Source organism: Mirounga leonina, unplaced genomic scaffold (assembly GCF_011800145.1).
Source record: "Mirounga leonina isolate KUSES-001 unplaced genomic scaffold, KU_Mleo_1.0 Mir_165, whole genome shotgun sequence".
In the NCBI taxonomy this organism is placed as follows: Eukaryota; Metazoa; Chordata; class Mammalia; order Carnivora; family Phocidae; genus Mirounga; species Mirounga leonina.
The window spans coordinates 18,147,195-18,171,359 of record NW_023270415.1 but is presented as its reverse complement, the minus strand read 5'-3'; the positions used below and the strand labels follow the sequence as shown (position 1 = coordinate 18,171,359).

The 24,165-nt window shown below is 37.4% G+C and overlaps 1 protein-coding gene across 6 annotated transcripts in view; it reads right to left on the bottom strand.

The window, feature by feature from the left end:
• Positions 1 to 13,582: 13,582 nt before the first annotated feature.
• The window catches only part of LOC118014888 (serine/threonine-protein kinase Sgk3), a 134,595-nt gene continuing 124,012 nt past the window's right edge, over positions 13,583 to 24,165 (bottom strand). For 5 of the 6 annotated variants that reach the window (XM_035011268.1, XM_035011269.1, XM_035011272.1 and 2 more), the window contains 2 exons: positions 19,157 to 19,246; positions 13,583 to 15,425 (listed from right to left, as the gene is read on the bottom strand). In XM_035011268.1, coding sequence (XP_034867159.1) covers positions 15,255 to 15,425; positions 19,157 to 19,246 — 261 coding nt within the window. In that variant the 3' untranslated portion in view covers positions 13,583 to 15,254. Of the gene's footprint in view, positions 15,426 to 16,548; positions 16,602 to 19,156; positions 19,247 to 24,165 lie in introns of all 6 variants that reach the window. The other variant, XM_035011270.1, reaches the window with a different exon arrangement.

Genomic DNA, 24,165 nt, shown 5'->3' with positions numbered 1-24,165 from the left:
GAAGGAAATTCTGACATGCTTCAACATGGATGAGCCCTGAAAACACTATACAAAGTGAAAGAAGCCAGACATAAAAGGCCAAGTATTGTATGATTCCATTTATAGGAAATGCCTAGAATAGGCAAATCTGTACAGAAAGAAAGTAGATTAGTAGTTACTTAGACTTGAGGAGATGTGGAGAATGACTGGTAATGGGTATAGGGTTTCTTTCTTTTTTTTTTTTAATTGTGGTAAAATATACACAACATAAAATAAAATGAAATTCTCTACCCATTAAATAATAACTTGCCTTACCACTCCCATCCCTGCCCCCTTCTATCAGACCTGACAACCAGCATTCCACTTTCTGTCTCCGTGAATTTAACAATTCTAGGAGCCTCATATAATTGGAATCATATGATACTTACCATTTTTGACTGGCTTATTTCACATAGCAAAATGTGAAATAAGCCAGTGAAATGTGAAATGTGAAGGGGCAGAGAGAGAATCTTAAGCAGGCTCCATACCCAGCACGGACCCTGATGTGGGCTCCATCTCACAACCCTTAGATCACGACCTGAGCTGAAATCAAGAGTCAGATACTTAACTGACTGAGCCACCCAGGCGCCCAATTGTACACTTTACATAGGTGAATTGTATCGTATTTGAGTTAAATCCCGATAAAGCTGTTACCAGAAAATCAAACTTAAAACTTGTGCTGACTCCTTCCCCATTAGTATTACTTGGTACAGTTATCAGTCCCACTGTATTGCATGCTTTGGGGAGGATCCAGGGGGTGGAAGGTTGGACCACTTTCCATGGAAAAGTAAATGAAACCATTCTTTTTAATATTTACTAGGGTTGACAAAACACCTCAGAGTTTGTTTCTCTTGGGGAATATAATCTTTGTTAGTGATGAGGTGATGAAAATGTTTTGCCTGTTTTACAATCAACTTGTAACAGCAAAAGGATGTTAAAACTGTCTTGTACATTTCTGTGGTTATGAATACTATTTTAGATGGGAAGAACTAGGCTATGGTCTGGTGATGGGCCTTATATTTTAAAGTAGAATCAATTGGGGCACCTGGGTGGCATAGTTAGTTAAGCGTCTGACTCTTGGTTTCAGCTCAGGTCGTGATCTCATGGTTGTGAAACGGAGCCCCACGTCCCACTCTGTGCTCAGCATGGAGTCTGCTTGAGATTTTCTCTCCCTCTCCCTCTGCCCCTCCTGCTCATGCTCTCTCTCTCTCTCAAATAAATAAATAAATAAAAATAAAGTAGAATCAATTCACAAAAAGGTACTCATCTATTTTAGTCTTGATTAATCAGTTAACGATAACAATTCATTTCTTTTTTTTTTTTTTAAGATTTTATTTATTTATCTGAGACAGAGAGAATGAGAGAGACAGAGAGCACATGAGAGGGATAGGGTCAGAGGATGAAGCAGACTCCCTGCCGAGGAGGGAGCCCGATGCGGGACTCGATCCAGGGACTCCAGGATCATGACCTGAGCCGAAGGCAGTCGCTTAACCAACTGAGCCACCCAGGCGCCCGATAACAATTCATTTCTATGACAAAGTAATAATAGAGTTTTATATCAACCAAGTCCAGTAAAACCTAATAGGTTTTTATGTATTTAATACATTCTTTAAAATATATCAGCCACTGGGTGGCTCAGTCAGTTAAGCATCCGACTCTTGATTTTGGCTCAAGTCATGATCTCAGGATTGTGAGATTGAGCCCCGCTTCGGGCTCCGTGCTGGGCATGGAGCCTGCTTAAGATTCTCTTTCTCCCTCTGCCCCTCCACGCCCCACGCCCCACCCCCCAACCCCACTCCTTCTCTAAAAAAACAAAACACATACACACATATATTTATATTAGATGTAAGAATAGCATTTAAAACCTTAAGTATTCAGTGCATTACTGCACATTGCAAACTCTCTGAAAATGATAGTGATATCTAGAGTCAAAGTTTCATTGCTTTTTATTACAACATTGCTGTAAATACTTTATTATTACAGAATATCACTGAACATCACAAATAAATTTTCAGTGGTAGGTTGAGAATTAGAAACTTCCCAATAGGTTGAAAATTTTAAGTAGATATCCAACATGTAAAACTAGTACATTAAGGAAGAAAGAACATTTATTTTTAGGTATATTCACATGGAGTTTTGTTAGGCAGATTTATAAAAATGAATAATTTTTAACTGATGGGTCATCTTAATTTTTTCACTTAGAGATGGTGGTGTAGAACTGGACTGTTTTACCCAAATCAAAATCCCTTTCCATCACATTCTCATTTCCTCTCCCATTTTTTTCTGTCTTTCAGCAACTACACAGGGCTTTCTGTCACAGTTTTGTTTTTTTTTTTTAAAGATTTACAAATTTTTAGAGCAGTGTTAGGTTCACGACAAAATTGAGCGGAAGATAAAGGGAGTTCTTTAAAAAAAAAAAGAAGAAGAAGATAAAGGGAGTTCCTAGGGACACCTGACTGATTCAGTGGTTGGAGCATGCAACTCTTGATCTCGGGGTTGTGAGTTCAAGCCTCCTGTTGGGTGTAGAGATTACCTAAAAACAAAATATTTTTTGAAAAGGGGGGTTCCTGGGTGGCTCAGTTGGTTGAGAATCTGACTCTTGGTTTCAGCTCAGGTCATGAACTTTTTTCATTTAGTATGATGCATTTAAGGTTATTCCATGTATTTTCATGGCTTGATAGATCACTTCTTTTTAGAACTGAATAATATTCCATCATCTGGATGTACCACAGTTTATCCATTCATCTAATAATGAACATCTTGGTTGCTTCCAGGTTGTGGCAATTATATATAAAGCTGCTATAAACACCCGAATGCATGTTTTTGTGTGGACGTATGTTTTTCTTACGTCCTTTCTTTTGGGAGGATACTAAGGAGCACTATTGCTGGATCATATGATAAGAGTATGTTTGGTTTTGAAAGAAACCACTAAACTGTCTTCCAAAGTGGCTATACCATTTTGCATTCCCACCAGTAGTGAATGAGAGTTCCTGTTTCTCCACATCTTTGCCATCCTTTGGTGTTGTCATTGTTCTAGATTTTGACCATTGTAATAGGTATGTAGTAGCATCTCATTATTAATTTAATTTGCATTTCCCTGATGACATATGATGTGGAGCCTCTTTTCATATGCTTATTTGTCATCTGTATATCTTCTTTGGTCAGATGTCTGTTAAGGCCGTTGGCCCATTTTTTAAAATTTTATTTATTTATTTGAGAGAGACAGAGAGCATGCGAGAGGGGGGAAGGGCAGAGGGAGAGGGAGAAAGAGAATCCTCAAGCGGACTCCCTGTTGAGCACGGAGCCCCACATGGGGCTGGATCCCAGGACCCTGAGATCATGATCTGAGCTGAAATCAAAAGTCAGCTGCTTAACCGACTAACAATTTAACTGACTAACCCTAGGCCATTTTTTAATTGAGTTGTTCATTTTCTTATTCTTGACTTTTAAGAGTTCTTTGTAAATACATATATATGTGAATATATATATATGTATATCATACATATATATATGTTTATTTAAATATTTTATTTTTAAATACTCCCTATACCCAACATGGGGCTCAAACTCACAACCCTGAGATCAGGAGTCACATGCTCCACTGACTGAGCCAACCAGGCACCCCCTCTTTGTATATTTTGGAAAACAGTCTTTTATTAGGTATGTCTTTTGCAAAGATTTTCTCCAAGTCTGTGGCTTGTCTTCTCATTCTCCTGACATTGTCTTTCACAGAGCACAAGTTTTTAGTTTTAATGAAGTTCAACTTATTATTTCTTTCATGGATCATGCCTTTGGCGTTGTATCTAAAAACATCAACATAACAAAGGTTAACTAGAGTTTCTCCTATGTTATCTTCTAGGAGTTTTACAGTTCTGTGTTTTACATTTAGGTCTGTAATCCACTTTGAGTTAATTTTTTTGAAGGTGTGAGGTCTCTGTTTAGATTCATTTTTTGCATGTGGGTATACAGTTGTCCAAGCACCATTTATTGAAAAGACTATCTTTAATTCATTGTATTGCCTTTATTCTTTTGTTAAAGACCAGTTGAGTATAATTCTGTGAGTCTATTTCTGGGTTCTCTATTATGTTCCACTGATCTATTTGTCTATTCTTTTGCCAATACCACATTGTCTCAATCACTGTAGCTTTATAGTAAGTCTTAAAAACAGATAGTGTAGTCTTCCAATTTTATTCTTTTCTTTCAATATTGTGTTGCCTATACTGGGTCTTTTGTCTTTTCATATAAAGTTTAGTGTCAGTTTGTTGATACCCACTAAACAACTTGCTGAGATTTCAGTTGGAATCATGTTGAATCTATAGATCAGTTTGGGAAGAACTGACATTTTGACAAGATTGTCTTCCTATCCATGAACACAGAATATCTTTCCATTTATTTAGTTCTTTGATTTTTTTCATCAGAGGTTTTTTTTTAAAAGATTTTATTTATTTGACCGAGAGAGACACAGCGAGAGAGGGAACACAAGCAGAGGGAGTGGGAGAGGGAGAAGCAGGCTTCCTGCTGAGCAGGGAGCCCGATGCGGGGCTTGATCCCAGGACCTTGGGATCATGACCTGAGCTGAAGGCAGACGCTTAATGACTGAGCCACCCCTCATCAGAGTTTTGTAATTTTCCTCATATATATGTTGTACATATTTTATTAGATTTATACCTAAATATTTAATTTGGGGAACATGCTCATGTAAATGTATTGTGTTTTTAATTTAAAATTTCACTTGTTTATTGCTGGTATATAAGAAAATGATTGACTTTTTAATATTAACCTCTTATCCTGCAACTTTGCTATAATCACTTATTAATTCCAGAACTTTTTTGTTGATTCCATTGGATTTTCTACATAGATGATTATGTCATCTGCAAACAACAACAGTTTTATTTTTTCCTCAATCTGTATTCCTTTTCTTTTCTTACTGCATTAGCTAGTACTTCCAGTACAATGTTGAAAGGAAGGCGGTGAGAGGGGACATTCTTGCCTTCTTCCTGGTCTTAGAGGGAAAGTTTATAGTTTCTCACCATTAAGTATGATGCCAGCCATAGGTTTTTTGTAGATATTCTTTATCAAGTTGAGGAAGTTTCATCTATCCCTAGTTTACTGAGTTTTTATCATGATTAAGAGTTGGATTTTGTCAAGTACTTTTTCTGCATCTATTGTTATGGTCATGTGATTTTTCTTCTTTAGCCTATTGATGTGATGAGATACATTAATTGGTTTTCAAATGCTTAACCAAGCTTACATATGTAGAATAAATCCCACCTGGCCATGTTGTGTACCTTTTATACATTTTAAACTTTTTATACATTTTTTGGACTCAATTTACAAGATTTTGTTGTGGACTTCTGCATCTATGTTCATGACAGATACTGGTCTGTAGTTTTCTTTCCTTGTAATTTCTTTGTCTGGTTTTGGTTAGCATAATCCTGACCTCATACAATGAGGTCATTAGTTAGGAAGTGTTCCCTCTGCTTCTACCTTCTGAAAGAAATGAGAGAGAACTGGTATCATTTCTTCCTTAAATGTTTGGTGGAATTCACCACTGAATCCATCTGGGCCTGATGCTGTCTCTTTTGGAAGCTTATTAATTACTGATTCAATTTCTTTAATAATTACAGGCCTATTCAGATTGTTGCTTTTTGTGTGAGTTTTGGCAGATTGTGTCTTTCAAGAAATTGGTCCATTTTATCCAGGTTACTACATTTGTGGCATAGTTGTTCATAGTATTCCTTTATTATCCTTTTAATGTCCATGGGATCTGTAGTGATGTCCTCTCTTTCATTTCTGATATTAGTGATTTGTGGTTTTTTTTCTCTTTTTCTTAGTTAGCCCGGCTAGAGGCTTATCAACTTTATTGATCTTTTCACAGAATCAGCTTCTGGTTTCTTTGATTTTCTTTCTTTTTTTTTATTATTATATTCAGTTAAGTACTGTATAGTATATCATTAGTTTTTTTTTTAAAGATTTTATTTTATTTATTTAACAGAGAGAGACACAGCGAGAGAGGGAACACAAGCAGGGGAAGTGGGAGAGGGAGAAGCAGGCTTCCCGCTGAGCAGGGAGTCCAATGCGGGGCTCGATCCCAGGACCCCGGGACCCGGACCCAAGCCGAAGGCAGACGCTTAACGACTGAGCCACCCAGGAGCCCCAGTACATCATTAGTTTTTGATGTAGTGTTCAATGATTCATTAGTTGCATATAACACCCAGTGCTCATCACAACACATGCCCTCCTCAATACCCATCACCCGGTACCCCATCCCCTCCCCCCTCCCCTCTGAAACCTCAGTTTGTTTCCTGGAGTCCATAGTCTCTCATGGTTAGTCTCCCTCTCTGACTTTTCCCCCTTCAGTTTTCCCTCCCTTCCCTTATGGTTCTCTGTGCTATTCCTTATGTTCCATATATGAGTGAAACCATATGATAATTGTCTTTCTCTGCTTGACTTATTTGACTTAGCATAATCCCCTCCAGTTCCATCCATATCGACGCAAATAGTGGGTATTTGTTCTTTCTGATGGCTGAGTAATATTCCACTGTATATATGTACCACATCTTCTTTATCCATTCATCTGTTGAAGTGTATCTCTGCTCCTTTCACAGTTTGGCTACTGTGGTCATTGCTGCTATAAACATTGGGGTGCATGTGGTTTCATTGGTTTTCTTTGTTGATTTCCTATTTTCAATTTCATTGATTTTTGCTATAATTTTTATTTCTTTTCTTCTGCTTACTTTGAATATAATTAGTGCTTATTTCCCTTGTTCCCTAAGGTAGAAACTTAGATTGTTGATTTTAGATCTTTCCTCTTTTCTAATACATGCATCCAGTGCTATAAATTTCCCTCTAAGCACTATTTTCATTATATTCCACACATTTTGATAAATTGTTTTCATTTTCATTTAGCTCAAAATATTTTTTAAAAGATTTATTTCTTTGAGAGAGAGAGAGGGAGAGCACAAGCTGGGGAGGGGCAGAGAGAGAGGGAAAGAAAGAATCTCAAGCAGACATCCCCACTGAGCGCAGAGCCTGATGCAGGGCTCAGTCTCACAACCCTGAGATTGTGACCTGACCCAAAACCATGAGTTGGATGGATGCTCAACTGACTGAGCCACTGAGGCACCTCTAGTTCAAAATACTTTAAAGTTTCTCTTGAGATTTCTTCTTTGACACATGTGTTATTTATAAGTGTGTTATTTAATCTTCATCTGTTTTGGATTTTCCAGTTATCTTTCTGTTATTAATTTTTAGTTTTAATTGTGGTTTTAGAGCATTGTATGATTTCTATACTTTTAAATTTCACAAGGTGTGTTTTATGGCCCAGAATTTGTTCTATCTGGGTGAATGTTCCATGTGAGCTGGAGAGAATGTACTCTGCTGTTGTTGGATGAAATAGTCTATAGATGTCAATTATATCCAGTGGATTGATGGTGTCATTGAGTTCAACTATGTCCTGACTGATTTTCTGCCTGCTGGATCTGTCCATTTCTGAGAGAGGAGTGTTGAAGTCTCCAACTATGATAGTGGATTCATCTGTCTCTCCTTGCAGTTCTATCAGTTTTTGCCTAATGCAGTCAGACACTCTTTTGTTAGGCACATACACATTGAGGCTTGTTATATCTTTCTAGAGAATTGACTCCTTTATCATTATGTAATCCCTTTTTTTTATTCCTGATAATTTTCCTCACTTTGAAATCTGCTCTGTCTGAAGTTAATATAGCTACTCCTGCTTTCTTTTGATTAGTGTTAGCATGGTGTATTCTTCTTCATCCATTTACTTTCAATCTGTATGTATCTTTAAATTTAAAGTAAATTCCTTGTAGACAACACATAGTTGAATCTTGTTTTTTGATCTACTCTGACAATCTCTGTCTTTTAATTGGTACATTTTGACCATTTATGCTTAAAGTGATTATTGATTAGTTGAACTAATACCTACCATATTCGTTACTATTTTTTATTTGTTGCCTTTTTCTTGTCTTTATTTTTGTCTCCCATCCTTTTTCTGCCTTTTGTGATTTTAACTGATTCCATTTTTTTTAGCATATCAGTTACACTTTCCCCCCATCTTTTTATAGTAACTGTCCCAGAGTTTGCAATACCCATTTACAACTAATCCAAATCCACTTTCAAATAACATTATACTGCTTCACAGTACAGTGAAATACCTCAGTGTGAGTACCTTATAATAATAAAATAATCTTAATTCTTTCCTCCTGTCTCTTGCATCACTGACATCATTCGTTTTACTTATATAAAAGCACAAATAAGCTTACCTATATGATATATACATATGCATACATTATCAAAGACATTGTTGCTGTTACTTTGAACAAATTGTTATGTTAGATCAATTAAGAAAAGTAAAAGTTTTATTTTACTTTCATTTACTCCTTTTTGATGCTCTTCCTTTCTTTATGTAGATCTGAGTTTCTGACCTATGATGTTTTCTTTTTCTCTAAAGAACTTCTTTCAACATTTCTTGCAAGGCAGGTCTATTGCAACACATTACCTCAATTTTTGTTTGTCTAAGAAAGTCCATTTCTCCTTTACTTTTTAAAATTTTTTTAGAGAGAGAGAGAGAGCATGTGCATGTGCATGAGCACCTGCAGGGTGAGAAGCAGAGGGGCAGGGAGAGGAACAAGCAGACCTCACAGGGCACAGAGCCTGATGTAGGGCTTGATCCCATGACCCCAAGATCATGACCTAAGCCAAAACCAAGAATCTGAAGCTCAATTGACTGAGCCACCCAAATGTCCCTCTCAGCATTTTATTTATTTCACTCCACTCTTCTTGTTTGCATGATTTCTGAGGACTAGTTGGGTCTAATTCTTTTCTTTTTTCCTCTATAGGTAAGGTGATGTTTTTCCTCTGGCTTCTTTCAGGACTTTTTCATTATCTTTGATTTTCTGAAGTTTGAAAATGATATGCCTAGGTATAATTTTTTGGCATTTATCCTGCTTGGTGTTCCTGAGTTTCCTCCATCTGTGGTTTGGTGTCTGACATTAATTTAGGGAAAATTATGTCATTATTACTTCAAATATTTCTTCTGTTTCTTTCTCTCTTCTTCTTCTGGTATTTCTATTACACGTGTATTACACCATTTGCAGTTGTCCCACTGTCCTTGGATATGGTTCTGTTTTCTTTAGTCTTTGTTCTCTTTGTTTTTCAGCTTTGGAGGTTTTCACTGAAATATCCTCAAACTCAGAGATTCTTTCCTCAGCCATGTCCAGTATACTAATAAGCCCATCAAAGGCATTCTTCATTTGTTGTTTACATCTCCAGCATTTCTTTCTGTTTCTTTCTTAGGATTTCTTTCTCTCTGCTTACAACATAGACCATCTGTTCTTGCTTTATCTATTAGGGACCTTAACATATATGTATATTTTTAGAGATTTTATTTGAGAGAGAGAGAGAGCATGAGCAGGGGGAGGGAGGAGGGCAGAGGAAGAGGGAGAAGCAGACTTCCTGCTGAGCAGGGAGCCCAATGAGAGGCTTGATCCAGGACCCTGGTATCATGACCTGAGCTGAAGGCAGACACTTAACAACTGAGCCACCCAGGTGCCCCTAGGGACCTTGACATATTAATCATAGTTGTTTTAAACTCCTGGTCTGATAATTCCAACATCCCTGCATTCTGATGCTCTTTCTCTTCAAATTGTGTGGGCTTTTGTTTTTTGTTTTTGCCTTTTAGTGCGCCTTGTAGTTTTACTTGGTGGCCAGACATGATGTAGTGGGTAAAAGGAAGTGCTATAAATAGATCTTTTAAAATGTGGTGATATGGTATGATGAGAGGGAAGGGTTCTATAATTCTATGATCAGGTCTTTATTTTAGTGATCCTATGCCTCTGGACAAACTTAGTGTGTTTCTTAGTTTTTTCTCTCCCATTAGGTGGGACAGGGTGGCTAGAGTGGACTGAAGTTGGGTATTTCCCTTCTCCCACAGATAAAAACTGAGAGACTTGAACTGACTAGAGTTTGGTACTTTCCTTCCTGCATATTAGGCTCTGAGAAAACCCCTGCAGGTCAGGTTCTGATTAACTAGTTTCTCCTAAAGGCAGGAGAATACCAGAATGTTAAGACCAGAATGCCCTGGCATATTTGAAATGTGTCCCTTTTCCCCTCCTTCTGCTGGAATCGCAAGAGAGTTTTTCTCCAGTATTTGTGAGAAGCTCCTTGAGCTCTGGGAGGTCAATTTCACAAAATTGTGGGGATCCCTATGACTGCTCTCCCTGGACTTTTTCACTCTCAACTGTCTTCACTTAGCCTCTGGCAACTTGCTAATCTAGTACCGTTTCCAACTCCTGCACCGGCTCCCGCAGTTGTTGAGTCTCTGCTCTAGTAAGTTGCAATTTCTTATATTCGCCTGCCTCTCCAGTGTTGGGGGTAGCAGTTTGCCCTGTGTCCTCCCTTTTCTTCTGTATCCAAGAAGAGTAGTTGATGATTCAGTCTGTTCAGCTTTTTACTTGGTAACTTCCAAGCTCCTTACAGGTGGAACTGGAAAAAAGGAAGTCCCTGTCATGCACTTACATGGCTCAGGTTGGGCTGTTTTCACCTCTTCACCTTTAATTTTTCTTTGGCTCCAAATTCCTGGATTCTTTCATATGTAATGTGGTAAAATGTCTCAAATACTTTAAGATGGTAGTATTATGGGTTATCTAAATTTTATTTTTTGTTATATATAGCTGACTTTGTCTTTCAATATTTTTCACTGAGGTATAATTTATATAGAGCCAAATAAATGCCCAGCTCCTAAGTGTTAAAGTCATATGAATTCTGACAAATACAAAGCTTTTTTTTTTTTTTAAAGATTTATTTATTGGGGGATAGGAGAGTGAGTGCCCAAGTGGGTGGAGGGGCAGAGGGAGAGGGAGAGAATCTCAAGCAGACTCCCTGCTGAGTGTGGAGCCTGATGTGGGGCTTGATCCCACAATCCCAAGATAACAACCTTAGCCAAAATCAAGTCAGACACTTAACCAACTGAGCCATCCAGGCGCCCCCAAAGCTTTGCTTTTGATATCTATTTGAGGCATATAGCTAGGGTTATCTTTCTAAAGTAAATAAGTGTTAATGTTCAACATCAATGTATCATTAACAAAGTAGGCTATAATTTCTATATTATTATTATTGAGGCATGAGAGAAAAATTCAAAACAGCAAGGCTGTATTAACTACTATCTGGAAAGAACTGAAAAAGTCCAACACACTGAGATAAATTAAACTATTTGGGTAAGTCTGTTTTATTGCACATAAGCCTTCTGGATTCTTACCTAATAAAACATAAAAACACTTAAATATTGATAACTCATTCTAGACTTTCCCACAGAAACTCAACTAAAATTGAGTGTAAATCTCTGCTCCGTAATAACATGAAAACACTGAAAATATGTTAGAAGGAAGAGGATAAATCTATGAGATAATATTCCTGCAAAAGAGAATTTTCAGTAAAAACTTCCAAGTCACATTTGAACACAAGATTTGTAAAATCACCAAACATGTCTGGCTCTTCCAGTAAGAAGGGTTATATAGAATGATGTAATTTTTTTGTTTTATGCTGTTAAAGATACGGTGTTCATAATTTTCAGTACAACATGTAAAAATAATTTTTGTTTGTAGGATCCTTTGGCTACTTCACTGCTATAAATCACTCTGAATTTATACTTCTCTGTAGGCTTTTTTTTGTGTGTAATATTGCTTTAAATTATTCTCTACTATCTTGACTTTGGGTAAATTATTGAAAAGTTACACTTTGAAATAGCTATGTTTCTTGCTGATTTATTTACCTCTGCAAAAATGGACATAATATAAGGGAATAGTAAAATAAGAACTATTTTTGCATAGGGGTCCTTTTAACTATTAAGGAATGTGTTTAAAGGATTACAAATGAGGGACGCCTGGGTGGCTCAGTTGGTTAAGCGACTGACTGCCTTCGGCTCAGGTCATGATCCCAAGGTCCTGGGATGGAGTCCCGCATCGGGCTCCTTGCTCAGCAGAGAGCCTGCTTCTCCCTCTCCCTCTGCCTGCTGCTCCCCCTGCTTGTGCTCTCTCTCTCTCTGTGTCAAATAAATAAATAAAATCTTAAAAAAAAAAAAAAAAGGATTACAAATGAATGATTATGCAATATTGGTAAGACACCAAAAATGCTAAAGACGTAAAAAGTCCCAACTGGAATGCTTTCAGGGAAGTTAGAGAGCAATTACTCTTAATAGTAGGTGAGTAAAGAACTAAAATGGCAGAGAGGAAACCCAGTATTCTTACAGCAGTGAATCCTTTTGGGCATCTGAACAAAGCCATGTAGCACTCCCTGCCCCAACTCGATTTCATTCATACACAAAACTTGGCATATTATTTCAAGGTACTCAAGATGCCTGACACTCATCTATGTACTTTTAGGATTTTATAATAAAAGAACAATCACCTTGGGATATGGAATAATCTGTAAAAATCAATAAAAGTAAAAACCAACCTTAAAGGCAAGTGGCAGAAAATTCCACTTTTAAAACAGACTTAACTTCCAAACTACATATATGAAGAATTAAGTTATCAATTTCAACAGTTTATTGAAAAAGTCATTCTAATATAATATCACCACAAACTTTCCTGTTAATACTCACTCCCACTCTTCATACAGTAACATCTGTGTAAAGTTTTTTAATATTATGCCTGTGGATAATTACTAGTTAAAGGTATGCTAAAAGACACTGGTAACGGTAAGTTTTTATAGTGATCAAATTTTACAGTAATAAATATTTGAAATATTTAAGCCACCTTTTAAATGTTCCATTGCTAAAATTATATCCAAACAGCGTTTGTTGGCTCTGTAAAAATCTTAAGTTCAAAAATTATTTTGGCATATAAAAATTTTGAACGGAGGGGGCGCCTGGGTGGCTCAGTCGTTAAGCGTCTGCCTTCGGCTCAGGTCATGATCCCAGGGTCCTGGGATCGAGCCCCACATCGGGCTCCCCGCTCCGCGGGAAGCCTGCTTCTCCCTCTCCCACTCCCCCTGCTTGTGTTCCTGCTCTCGCTGTCTCTGTCTCTGTCAAATAAATAAATAAAATCTTTAAAAAAAAAAAAATTTTTTTTTGAACGGAGAACCTGCTTCCAGTCTCTATCTACATCATTCAGCACCTCCCCCCAGGTATGCCCAAAACTTGTCAATTTCAGCGTGTACTATGCTGTAACAATGGCTGGGAAGCTCTTCACTGTACCATATGCAATAAAATAAGAGGTATGGATAACATGAAGAATGTTAGGGATTCTTCACTCAGACCCTTGAATTTATTTTGGCAATAGCCATGAAATGGTTCAACTACTCAAAGGGCACACATTTTTTTCTAAAAGACAGCATGCTATGAGAGAAAAAATAAACTGGAAACTAGGAAGATGTTTATTCCCTGAATATTAAATATGTCAGCCTCTGATAATCTAGATAATCTAATTTTTATGTGTGTCCAAATACAGGTAAAGTTTTATACTTTTATCCCTCACATATACAAATCATTTTTGTAATGACTTTTATAAACCATCACCAATTTAAAATGATGACAGGGATTAGATGCTTATTAATCTTTTTGCTAGTTTTATTATACTATAAGATTTGTATTTCTTGTGATCCAATAAACATCAGCACATTTGAATTTGTTCTTAAAAATATACAATATTGCACTTTAATTTTTGGCAGTTTAATTAAGGAGTGGCTGAGTAAAAAAGAAAATCATACAAGAGACTACAGTTTTTATTTTGCTTTATAATAAGCAAAGAACTTTGTGTAAAAGCGGAACTTACAGTAGTGCCAAATAAACCAAATATTTACAGTGTTGCTATTAAAGTCTTACCTCTAAAGGAAGATTCAGTGTATCGGATGCAAACATTATTAATCTAACAAAAGCACACCCCCCTCCCCCATTTTGCTGAACATTTTTAAGCCAAAGGGTCTTGGTGTGAAATGCTTTTGTGATTTCTTTCTCAAGAGAAAACACATGGGAAGAATGCTTGTTCCTGAAGCATATAAAGTTGGTCCCTAAACTTTCACGATGTTTCCTACATGACCTGAAAAATTTCTTCTCTAAGAAGCAGAATTCCAAGACAAGCATTCTTTCTTAGTTTTTCTGTATTCTCTTTTATAATGACAAGTACACAGTTTGTTTTTAGTATGATTTTAAGGTCAGTTTCCTGTGCTTTTTCTAGGACAAAAAAGATACTGACATTGCATCGGCCTGAATCATTTTTAACTTTTGTTACACTGTAGTGAAATACATATACTGACCAAGAATTTGCTATTCTATTTTTTATATTCCCAATTAGGTAAAAACTCTAGAAGGCTCAATATTTTTCACTTATTAACCAAGTAGAAAGACAGTTTTGAACAGCTTTTTGCAAAAGCAAATACCAAGATTTAGGCCTACTTAACAACATAAAGACCAGAAAGAACATAAATAGAATGTATTTGTAATATAAATACATGACACAGACACATTCATTTTTGGCACCACCTAAAAAAAAAAAAGTCCAGTAGTATTTTATTACCCTTCAGATCTTTGGAAATATTTTAAACTTTCTAACTATTAAGCCTTTACTTTTCTTCCAGAGAAAAATAATTCACAAATTTGAATTGGTATTTCAAAAGCAATGGGTCTCCTTTTGTTATTTCTTAATTTGATCTGCAGAATGAAAACTTATTCAAAGTGTTAACTCACAGCCCATGTGTTAACTATGCTTTCACATTTTAATCCTACCAAGAACTGATTATGTCAAAGAATGACTTATCATGGAAAGATGTGGTTTCTTCTTAAACAACCACATACCAATTGCATAGTTCTGATCTGAGAACAAAGGTCAAAGTAGAGAGTTACAAAGGCATTAATGTCATGTTAACCAAACTGAAATAGGCTGCTGAAAAACAGTCTGTATTGGGTAGATGTTAGTGTAAACTCATGGGAGAAAAACAGTCATTAGCAAAATGTTTTCTTTAAAAATAGGTTAATGCTGAGAATAGCTTTTAAAACTCTGTTTAAAAATAAGCTTAATAAACAATAGAAATTTTAATTCAAAACTTAGCTCTTTGAAATGCCCTATTTTCTTGCATACAGCAGAAAATACATTTTTCATAGTTTTTAACATTACATGTAAAAATGAGGCACTAGTTAAACATATTTGAAAATATACACACAAAGAGGAGTTTCAGTCTCATCTGTAGGCTTATATTTGCTCAGTGGTTTCTGGATGGCAAACTGTTCACAAAAATAAATCTTCTGAAGGAGGTGCGTAAGAGAAACCAACGAATGCATCATCTGCCTCCAGCACACTGGCGTTCACTATAGAATAGTCCGAAGACACACACACAGAGTACGGAACGGTTTCTTCCGTAAATGCTGCATCAAAGTTCCCGATATCACCTGGTCCTGCCTAAAACATCAAAAGCATATTATTAGTCACCTTAGCTCGTTTTTCACTAATTAATTTAGTCTTTTATTAAAACCACTTCATGAATTTATATATTTATTCCTGGCAAGTTTAGAGGTCTTCCTTCTTCACCATTTCTTTGAAACCATTTCTGCTTTTCCTTTCCAGAGTTTACTATTTAGGTGAGGTTTTCTGTCCTTCTAGCAAAGTTCTTGTTGGAAGGGGGGAGAGACAAGGGTGGTAGGCTAGCATAACAGAGTCCTTACCTATGGTAACTTGAACCTCAGGCCCTGCAACTGACCCCTCTTTCTCTCTACCCAGCACCACCTCTAAGTTTAGAAAAGGAGTCCAGGTAGGTTTTCAGGATGGCACTTTTCACTTGAGCTCCTATCAGATGCTTGCCTATCTAGTTTCTATACTCTGGATAGGTGAAGCCTTTTGAGGAGAATAAAGGGGCGTTAAATAAAACTGTGCTACAGAGGTCATTAGGCATTTGGCTAGGACATCTTAGCTGTAGAGGCCTAAAGAAGCTGGGAACCCGGGAAGTAAAGCATGGCAGCTTCTTGATGGAAGCGGTTCTTCGTCTTCCTTTACAAATCTGGTACAAACTACCGCACTCTCCCCTTCTGACGTATTTGCAGATAAAAACTGAGAGACAAATTCCAGTGACTCACTCTTAGAACTCACTCCTGAATCTCTAGGTTATCTCTGCTCTGCTAAGCGGGAGGGAATCCTTAGCATGTCTACGTCACCAAGTCTAACCGAGGTGAACAGACAAGGATCCAGGGCAGGTACTCTAAGCCAAGGATACAGTTAGCCTGGTAGGTCTACAAACAGCAGAGCACAGACAAGGGAAACCCAGAGTGCTAGATCCCTCAATACGAGAAATTCCTCCAGAGAGGAAGAAGAATGCTACAAGTTGTACTTATGTGTATATATAAAATGTCATCAAATTCTTACATGTAACCCCAGAAGGATGGGCTTCGGAATAAGACTAAGGTTTGAATTCTGGCTATGAAATTTGCTGGCTCTAATTTTTTTTTTTTTTTTTTTTGCTAGCTCTAATTTTCTATATAAATTACCCTACTCTGTTTCCACTCCTGTAAGTAAGAATACTACCACCTACCTGTTAAGGTTGTTGTGAGGATCTGATGTGTTAGTCCACAAAATTCCCAGAATCTGACAGGTAGAAGGTATTCAGTAAATGATGGCCAATGTTCTTTTACTTGACTTTATAGATATTTTAAGAATGCCCTTATGGCTCATGGCTAGTACTGATAGGGATAACACTGTATTGCTTATGGTAAGAGTGAGGGAAGGTTCTGTCTTTGAAGAGCCCGAGCTCAAATTCTAGTTCTTTAACTTGAAACTCTGGGCAAGTTATTTAGCCTTTTCTGTGCCTAAGTTAACTCATCTGTAATATATGGAAAATAGTAGTACTATTTCATAGAATTGCTGTCAGAGTTAAATAAAAGGATGCAAGTACTGAGAACAGAGTATGAGAACGTCTACATTAACATACTCTAACTTTCTGATCTTTATTAATCCGTTAAGTGGAAAATGGTAACCTATTAGAGTTTGAACATCTTTCCATATATTTAAAAGCCATCTGTATTTATTTTTCTGTACTGCATATTTTGTGTCTTTTGTCCATGTTTTTACTGGTCATTGGTCTTTTTTCTCATTGACTTGTAAGAATGCTTTATGTGTTAAAGAAACCTTCCCCAGTTTGTTATTTGCAGTGTTTTTTTTTTTTTTTTTTCTTTCTTACCATGTAGACATTTCTAAATTTAATGTGGCCAAATTTACCAATTTCTTCTGTGGCTTCTTGGTTGTGGATCTTGCTTTAAAAAATTTTATTAGTCAAAAAGAGTGGGGATCCAAATGGAGGTACTGACTCTGAAGTCAACATTGTTTCCATTTCCAGTACTGCTTAGGAGTACCTAACTCTTTAATGTGCCTGATGACATATTTATTTGAGGATAACTAAACTCAGTAAGATTTTCAATGTAAAAATAAAAATAAAATAATTCTTAAAGGTCCTAGGTTCTTACTGCAAACTGTAGAAATTAGGGACAGAAACTGTCCTTAATGGAGTCACTTCTGGATAAGCTATGTGAAATAAGGCAATCTACAAATATTGTTAACAGGTGGGCAGTGTCACACTTATTAAATATTACTAGTCATAAGCTATGCACTGAAACAAACCTTTAAAATGAATAGACTAAGTAATATTTCCCTGAAGCAATTTCCTTATTCTGCACTGATTTACTAAAAAAGTATGCCATGAATTTCACAACACCAAAACACTTTAAATAAAAGAAAAAAAAAATTCACCTATGATCCCGCAACCCCAAATCAATCTTGGTTTATATTATACTCTCTCCTAGTCCTTACCTGTTATTTTTACTGCTATAATAACACATCACAAAAATTGCCATGTTTTTTTATTTGATAGTATAAGGACTGTCGTGTTTTTATTTAACATTATAAGGATTTTCTAAGTGCCTGCTCATTTTTACATTTATTATTATTACCATTCACTTAACAAGAAAAAGAAATCGAGCATAAGAAAGCATAGATAGTGATTTTGAAATGAGGCACAGATTTGAATCCTTGCTCTGCTACTTTTTAATCCAGCTATGTGGCATCTCTGACTTTCCATTTCTTCACTTATAAAACATGTATAATTAGAAGGACCGTAGCGGTAGTAACTTGGTAGCGTAAGGAATAAATTACGTATTATAATGCATAAAAGTATATGCCTAAAGATATAGCCATCAATAGTTAGTAACATCATTATTGGCCTACTGATGATTATTAAAAATTTCCCTATTGTTCTGTATTTATTTCCCCAAATTTTCAACATCATTAACACTGTAAACAGATCTTTGATGAAGCTTTCCTCTTAAAAAAAAAAATCTTTAGGTAAAATGTTTCCATCAATTGATTTAACAAGTCAAGCTAACATGAACATTGTATTTTCCAAAAAGGATTCAAGGATTCAAATCTGTGCCTCATTTCAAAATCACTATTCTATCTATGCTTTCTTATGCTCGATTGCCTTTTCTTGTTAAGTGAATGGTAATAATAATAAATGTAAAAATGAGCAGGCACTTAGAAAATCCTTGTAACGTTAAATAAAAACATGACAATCCTTATACTATCAAATAAAAAAAATGGCAATTTTTGTGATGTGTTATTATAGCAGTAAAAATAACAGGTAAGGACTAGGAGGGAGTATAATATAAATCAAGATTGATTTGGGGTTGCGGGATCATAGGTGAATTTTTTTTTCTTTTATTTAAAGTGTTTTAGTGTTGTGAAACATTACCATTAATGTTTGCCTGTGCTTGGTTTTGTATCAATCTAGAAAAAAATGTGCATTAATGTTACTTAACATGTTTGTTGATTTATAGGCATGAGACACCTCACTTATTTAATGTGCATCTTTTTTTAATCTAATGAGCTCATCCCTTTCTTATACATGTTCCAAAGAAACACTTCATAATTACTATGCTAAAAGATACTTTTACCAATGTAATATAACTATAATTTTACTGGTCATTTTGAAGTGATCAGTGCACTAGACAACCCCAAGACATATTTTCATATATTGGTACTGATGATTCAGTTTCATTCACATTAGATTTTGAGATCTATTGCTAAAATTATGATGAGCTATAGTTCTACATTTCACTAGTTTAGAAAATAAGATTTGGATAGACACTTACCACATTAGGATTAAATGGTGGTGGAATCCTCTTTTGTACAAGATCAGTCCAGCTGAGTGATTCAAAAAAAGGATGATTCTGAATTTCAAGCTAGAATGTTAAAGAAATACATAATTTTTTTTTACTAATGTTGAAAAATACAATTAAGTACTCACTGAATAATTATATGAAGCTGAACCATTACCACTTTGTCCCTCAATAATTCTTTCTAGGTACAGGTTAATGGTATTCATGCAGCAAGACAGTGTAGTGGAGAGACTACCACCAGAGCAGACAGGACAGTTATTCAGAATGACCAACCTAAGTTATATCCTCTTCACAGTCATAGTTTCTTTGTAGGTAAAATGGAGTTAACATTTCTGTCCTAGACACTTCACATGCAATTTTAAGGACTAGTGAAAAATATGGAAATAAAAGAGACATGAAAAGAATAAGGCACAAGGTGCCTGGGTGGCGCCGTCAGTTAAGCGTCCAACTCCTGGTTTCGGCTCAGGCTGTGATCTCAGGGTCATGGAATCAAGCCCCGCATTGGGCTCTGCGCTCAGCACAGAGTCTGCTTAAGGCTCTCTCTCCCTCTCCCTGTGTCCCTCCCCTCTGTGCTCTCTCTCTCTCAAATAAATAAATAAATAAATCTTAAAAAAAAAAAAAAAAGAATAAGGCACTACATAGGCACAAAGAATTGTAATTATTATCTGAATGGAAGAGGTGAAAGAGAAGTTAGGTAAGAGTTTTTTTACACAGTGGGGCAGAGGTAAAATCAAACTGATAAGTTATTGTACCAAGAAAAAAAAAATTCTATTCTGGGTTAGTATGATCAAAAGCTGGCAGAGTATCAATTCCAGTTATTTTCCCTGCAAGGTGACACAAGAGCGTGTAAAGTAGGATCCAACCTAGTTTGGTGGGTCTAAAAAGACTTTCTGGAGATGAAGTAATGTTTGATCAGAGGTCTGAAAGGTGAGTAAAAGTTAGTCATATAAAAAATGAGGGGGAGAACATTCCAGGCAAAATACGAAGGTCCTGAGGTGGCAAAGAGGTTAGTTGGATCAAGAAAATGAGTCAAATATTGTTGCAGTACAGGAAAGGATTGGGCCTGTCACACAAGGGGAAGCCTGTGAGGCAAACAGGCCATATCATATTGGGTCTACATTAAGAATTTCGGATTTTATTTTAGGATTATGAGAAGTCATGAGGGAATTTTAGGAATGTCACAAATATGGGGGATTTTTGGTTTCTTGTTTAAGACCACTTGGACTGTCATAGGGAAATGGACTGGAAAGCCATGAACAAATGAAGGAAAAATAGCTATTGTTGTGGCCAAACACAAGCTCAAAATGGTAAGGGTGCCTGGCTGGCTCAGTTTGTGGAGCCGTGACTCTTGATCTCAGGCTTGTGTGTTTGGGCCCCACGTTGGATGTAGAGATTACCTAAAAATAAAATCTTTAAAAAAAAATAAGTTGAGAATGGCAGAAAAAGAGTAATCACAGTGGGAGTAGAAAAGCGTGTGGTTGTGGGAAAGATTTAGGAGGCAAATACAATAAGATCTGGCTGTCTATTGAATATGGAAGTAAGGAAGAACGAGAAGTCAAGAATGACTCAGATTTCTGACCTAAGGCACAAAAAAGGAAAATGGTAGGAGTTCAATTTTGAACATGCTATGTTTGAAGTTCTCTCCAGAAATCCAAAGGGTGGTGCTGAATAGGCAGATATCCCATTGTCCCGAGTTCAGAAGAGAGGTCTGGACTGGAGTTATAAACGTGAGATGAAGACATAGAGAACCAAAGCCATTGGGCCAATTGAGACTGTCAAGGAAGAGAGGCACAGAAGAAGGAAAGAGGGTTTAGGACAACCACAAGGAACCACAACACTTAACCAACAGGTTGAAGAAAGGAGCTTACACAGGACATTACAGAAGAGGGCCCAGAAATACAGAAAGGAAAGCATGAGATGACTGTGGGATCTTGCGGAAGCCTATGGAACAAGAGTGTTGGAAGTTTATTTTTATTTTTTTAAAGATTTTATTTGTCAGAGAGAGAAAGAGAGAGTGTGAGGACAAGCAGGGGGAGCGGCAGGCAGAGGGAGAAAGAGACTCCCCACTGAGCAAGGAGCCCAATGTGGGACTCAATCCCAGGACCCCGGGGTAATGAACTGAGCCAAAGGCAGATGCTTAACTGACTGAGCCACCCAGGTCCCCTGATTCAGCAATTCTAGTAGCTATTTTTGGTAAACTGAGAAATGAGAGGAAATTGAGAAAGAAAAAATGAGTACAGAAACTTTTAACAAGTTTGGCTGTGAAGGGAAAAAGTATTACCTGGCAGGACAGCATGGTTGAGGGGTTTTGGTTTAAGAAGCAACAGACTTGATAATGTTTAATTATTGATTGGAAGGACCCCTAACAAAAGGAAGCAGTTTTCTGTGCAGAAAAAAAGCATGCACAGGGTTCCCCATGAGAAGTCGGGATCCAGGGCAGAGGTGGAAACTGGCCTTTTCCACTACATTAGAAAGAGGGAAATGACAGGGAGCAGGTGCGTGTTAGGTCTGCAAATCTGACAGTGAGACTGAGGCTGATTCTATTTTCCCTATAAAAGAGAAGGCAAGATCATCTGCTATAAGTGAAGAAGAAGAAAAGGAGTCTGGAAATTTGGAGAACATCTGAAATGGTTAGTACAGAGAGTAGGAGAAGCAGCTACAGAAACACAGAGCATCACCAGGCAGTGGGGAAGCACAGAGATTAGTGACTGGGACTTCACAGTGCTTCCAATATGCCCGGTGCTACAACCTTCTTCAGCACTATTCAGCAGCCCAGAAGATGATAACCAGGAGTCAGCCAGGGTTGGGATTTCTGCCACTGAAATGCATAAAAGGACCAAGGGGCAAGAAGGTGTGAAGTATTAACAAGACTAAATGAAACAAAGGACTATGGAATAAATCCAAGCTAGACGGAAAGCTGTTGAGAGAGCGACCTACTAAACTGGGGAGTGTGGGAGGGGAAAAGCAGTGCAGACAAGTTTGTCATTCAGGTTTAAGTTCATGACTGATAAACAGGCCCCAAGAATTTGTGAGAAATTTTTTTGTTTAAAGATTCTATATATTTATTTGAGAGTAAGAGAGAGTGCACAAGTAGGGGGACGGGCAGAGGTAGAGGGTGAAGTGACTTCCCGCTGAGAAGGGAGCCTGATGTGGGGCTCAATCCCAGGACCCCGGGATCATGACCTGAGCCGAAGGCAGATGCTTAACCGACTGAGCCACGCAGACATCCTGAATTTGTGGGAGATTTAAGTGAATTTAAAAGTTCATGTTCCCCAGGGCGCCTGGGTGGCTCAGTCATTAAGCGTCTGTCTTCAGCTCAGGTCATGATCCCAGGGTCCTGGGATCAAGCCCTGCATCGGGCTCCCTGCTCCGCGGGAAGCCTGCTTCTCCCTCTCCCACTCCCCCTGCTTGTGTTCCCTCTCTCGCTGTGTCGCTCTCTGTCAAATAAATAAAATAAAACCTTTAAAAAAAAGTAAAAGTTCATGTTCCCCAATAGTTCATGAATTTACTGACATGTGAACATAACACCAGTGGCTACACAAGCAATTTAGTTACTCTGATTTTTTTTTAAGGGTTTTTTATTTTTAAGTAATTGCTACACCCATTGTGGGACTCAAACCCACAACCCCGAGATCAAGAGTCACACACTCCATTTACTGAGGCAGCCAGGCACTCTTAATTACCCCGATTTTTTAAAAAACCAAACAAACCTGTAGATTCTATAATTACCTCAGGGAGGTGTCACCAAATTCTCAGAAGAAAAAAGTTATTAAATGTTAGTTCAAGGCAAAAGGCATTACCTCATGCAGACAGGAGGCATTCAATAAATTTTTTTTTTTTAAAGATTTTATTTATTTATTTGAGAGAGAGAGAATGAGAGACAGAGAGCACGAGAGGGAAGAGGGGAGAGGGAGAAGCAGACCCCCTGCTGAGCAGGGAGCCCGACGTGGGACTCGATCCCGGGACTCCAGGATCATGACCTGAGCCGAAGGCAGACGCTTAATACTGAGCCACCCAGGCGCCCGCATTCAATAAATTCTTAAATAAAATGATTTAAAAGTTTAGGTAACCAAAAATTGCATGCCACACATTTTTTAAAAAGAAGGGAGGAAAATTCTTATAAATGAAAATCAAATAAGTAATAGGGTGTGAAAGCAGGATGTGAGGGGTGAGGAGGAGAGGCTCGAACTGTTACGAAGATCAAATGAAAAGCCGCCTGTGCAAGTGCTTCAAACCCTATAAACACTGGGGAGAACTGCTGGGACAAGCATGCTTCTTTTCCATGGTGCTATTTAAGAGCTGTATTCGTCCCAGTAAATGCCACATAAAATAAGAATTTTTCTTTGAATCTTTTTTTTTTTTTCTGATTTTACTTTTATTTTTTTTATTGTTATGTTAATCCCCATACATCATTAGTTTTAGATGTAGTGTTCCATGATTCATTGTTTGTGCATAACACCCAGTGCTCCATGCAGAACGTGCCCTCTTTAATGCCCATCACCAGGCTAACCCATCCTCCCACCACCCTCCCCTCTAGAACCTTCAGTTTGTTTTTCAGAGTCCATCATCTCTCATGGTTCGTCTACCCCTCCGATTTCCCCCCCTTCATTCTTCCCCTCCTGCTATCTTCTTCTTTTTTTTTTTCTTAACATATATTGCATTATTTGTTTCAGAGGTACAGATCTGAGATTCAACAGTCTTGCACAATTCACAGCGCTTACCAGAGCACATACCCTCCCCAGTGTCTATCACCCAGTCACCCCATCCCTCCCATCCCACCCCCTACACTCCAGCAACCCTCAGTTTGTTTCCTGAGATTAAGAATTCCTCATTATCAGTGAGGTCATATGATACATGTCTTTCTCTGTTTGACTTATTTCGCTCAGCATAATACCCTCCAGTCCCATCCACGTCGTTGCAAATGGCAAGATAGAGCTACCATATGATCCAGCAATTGCACTACTGGGTATTTACCCCAAAGA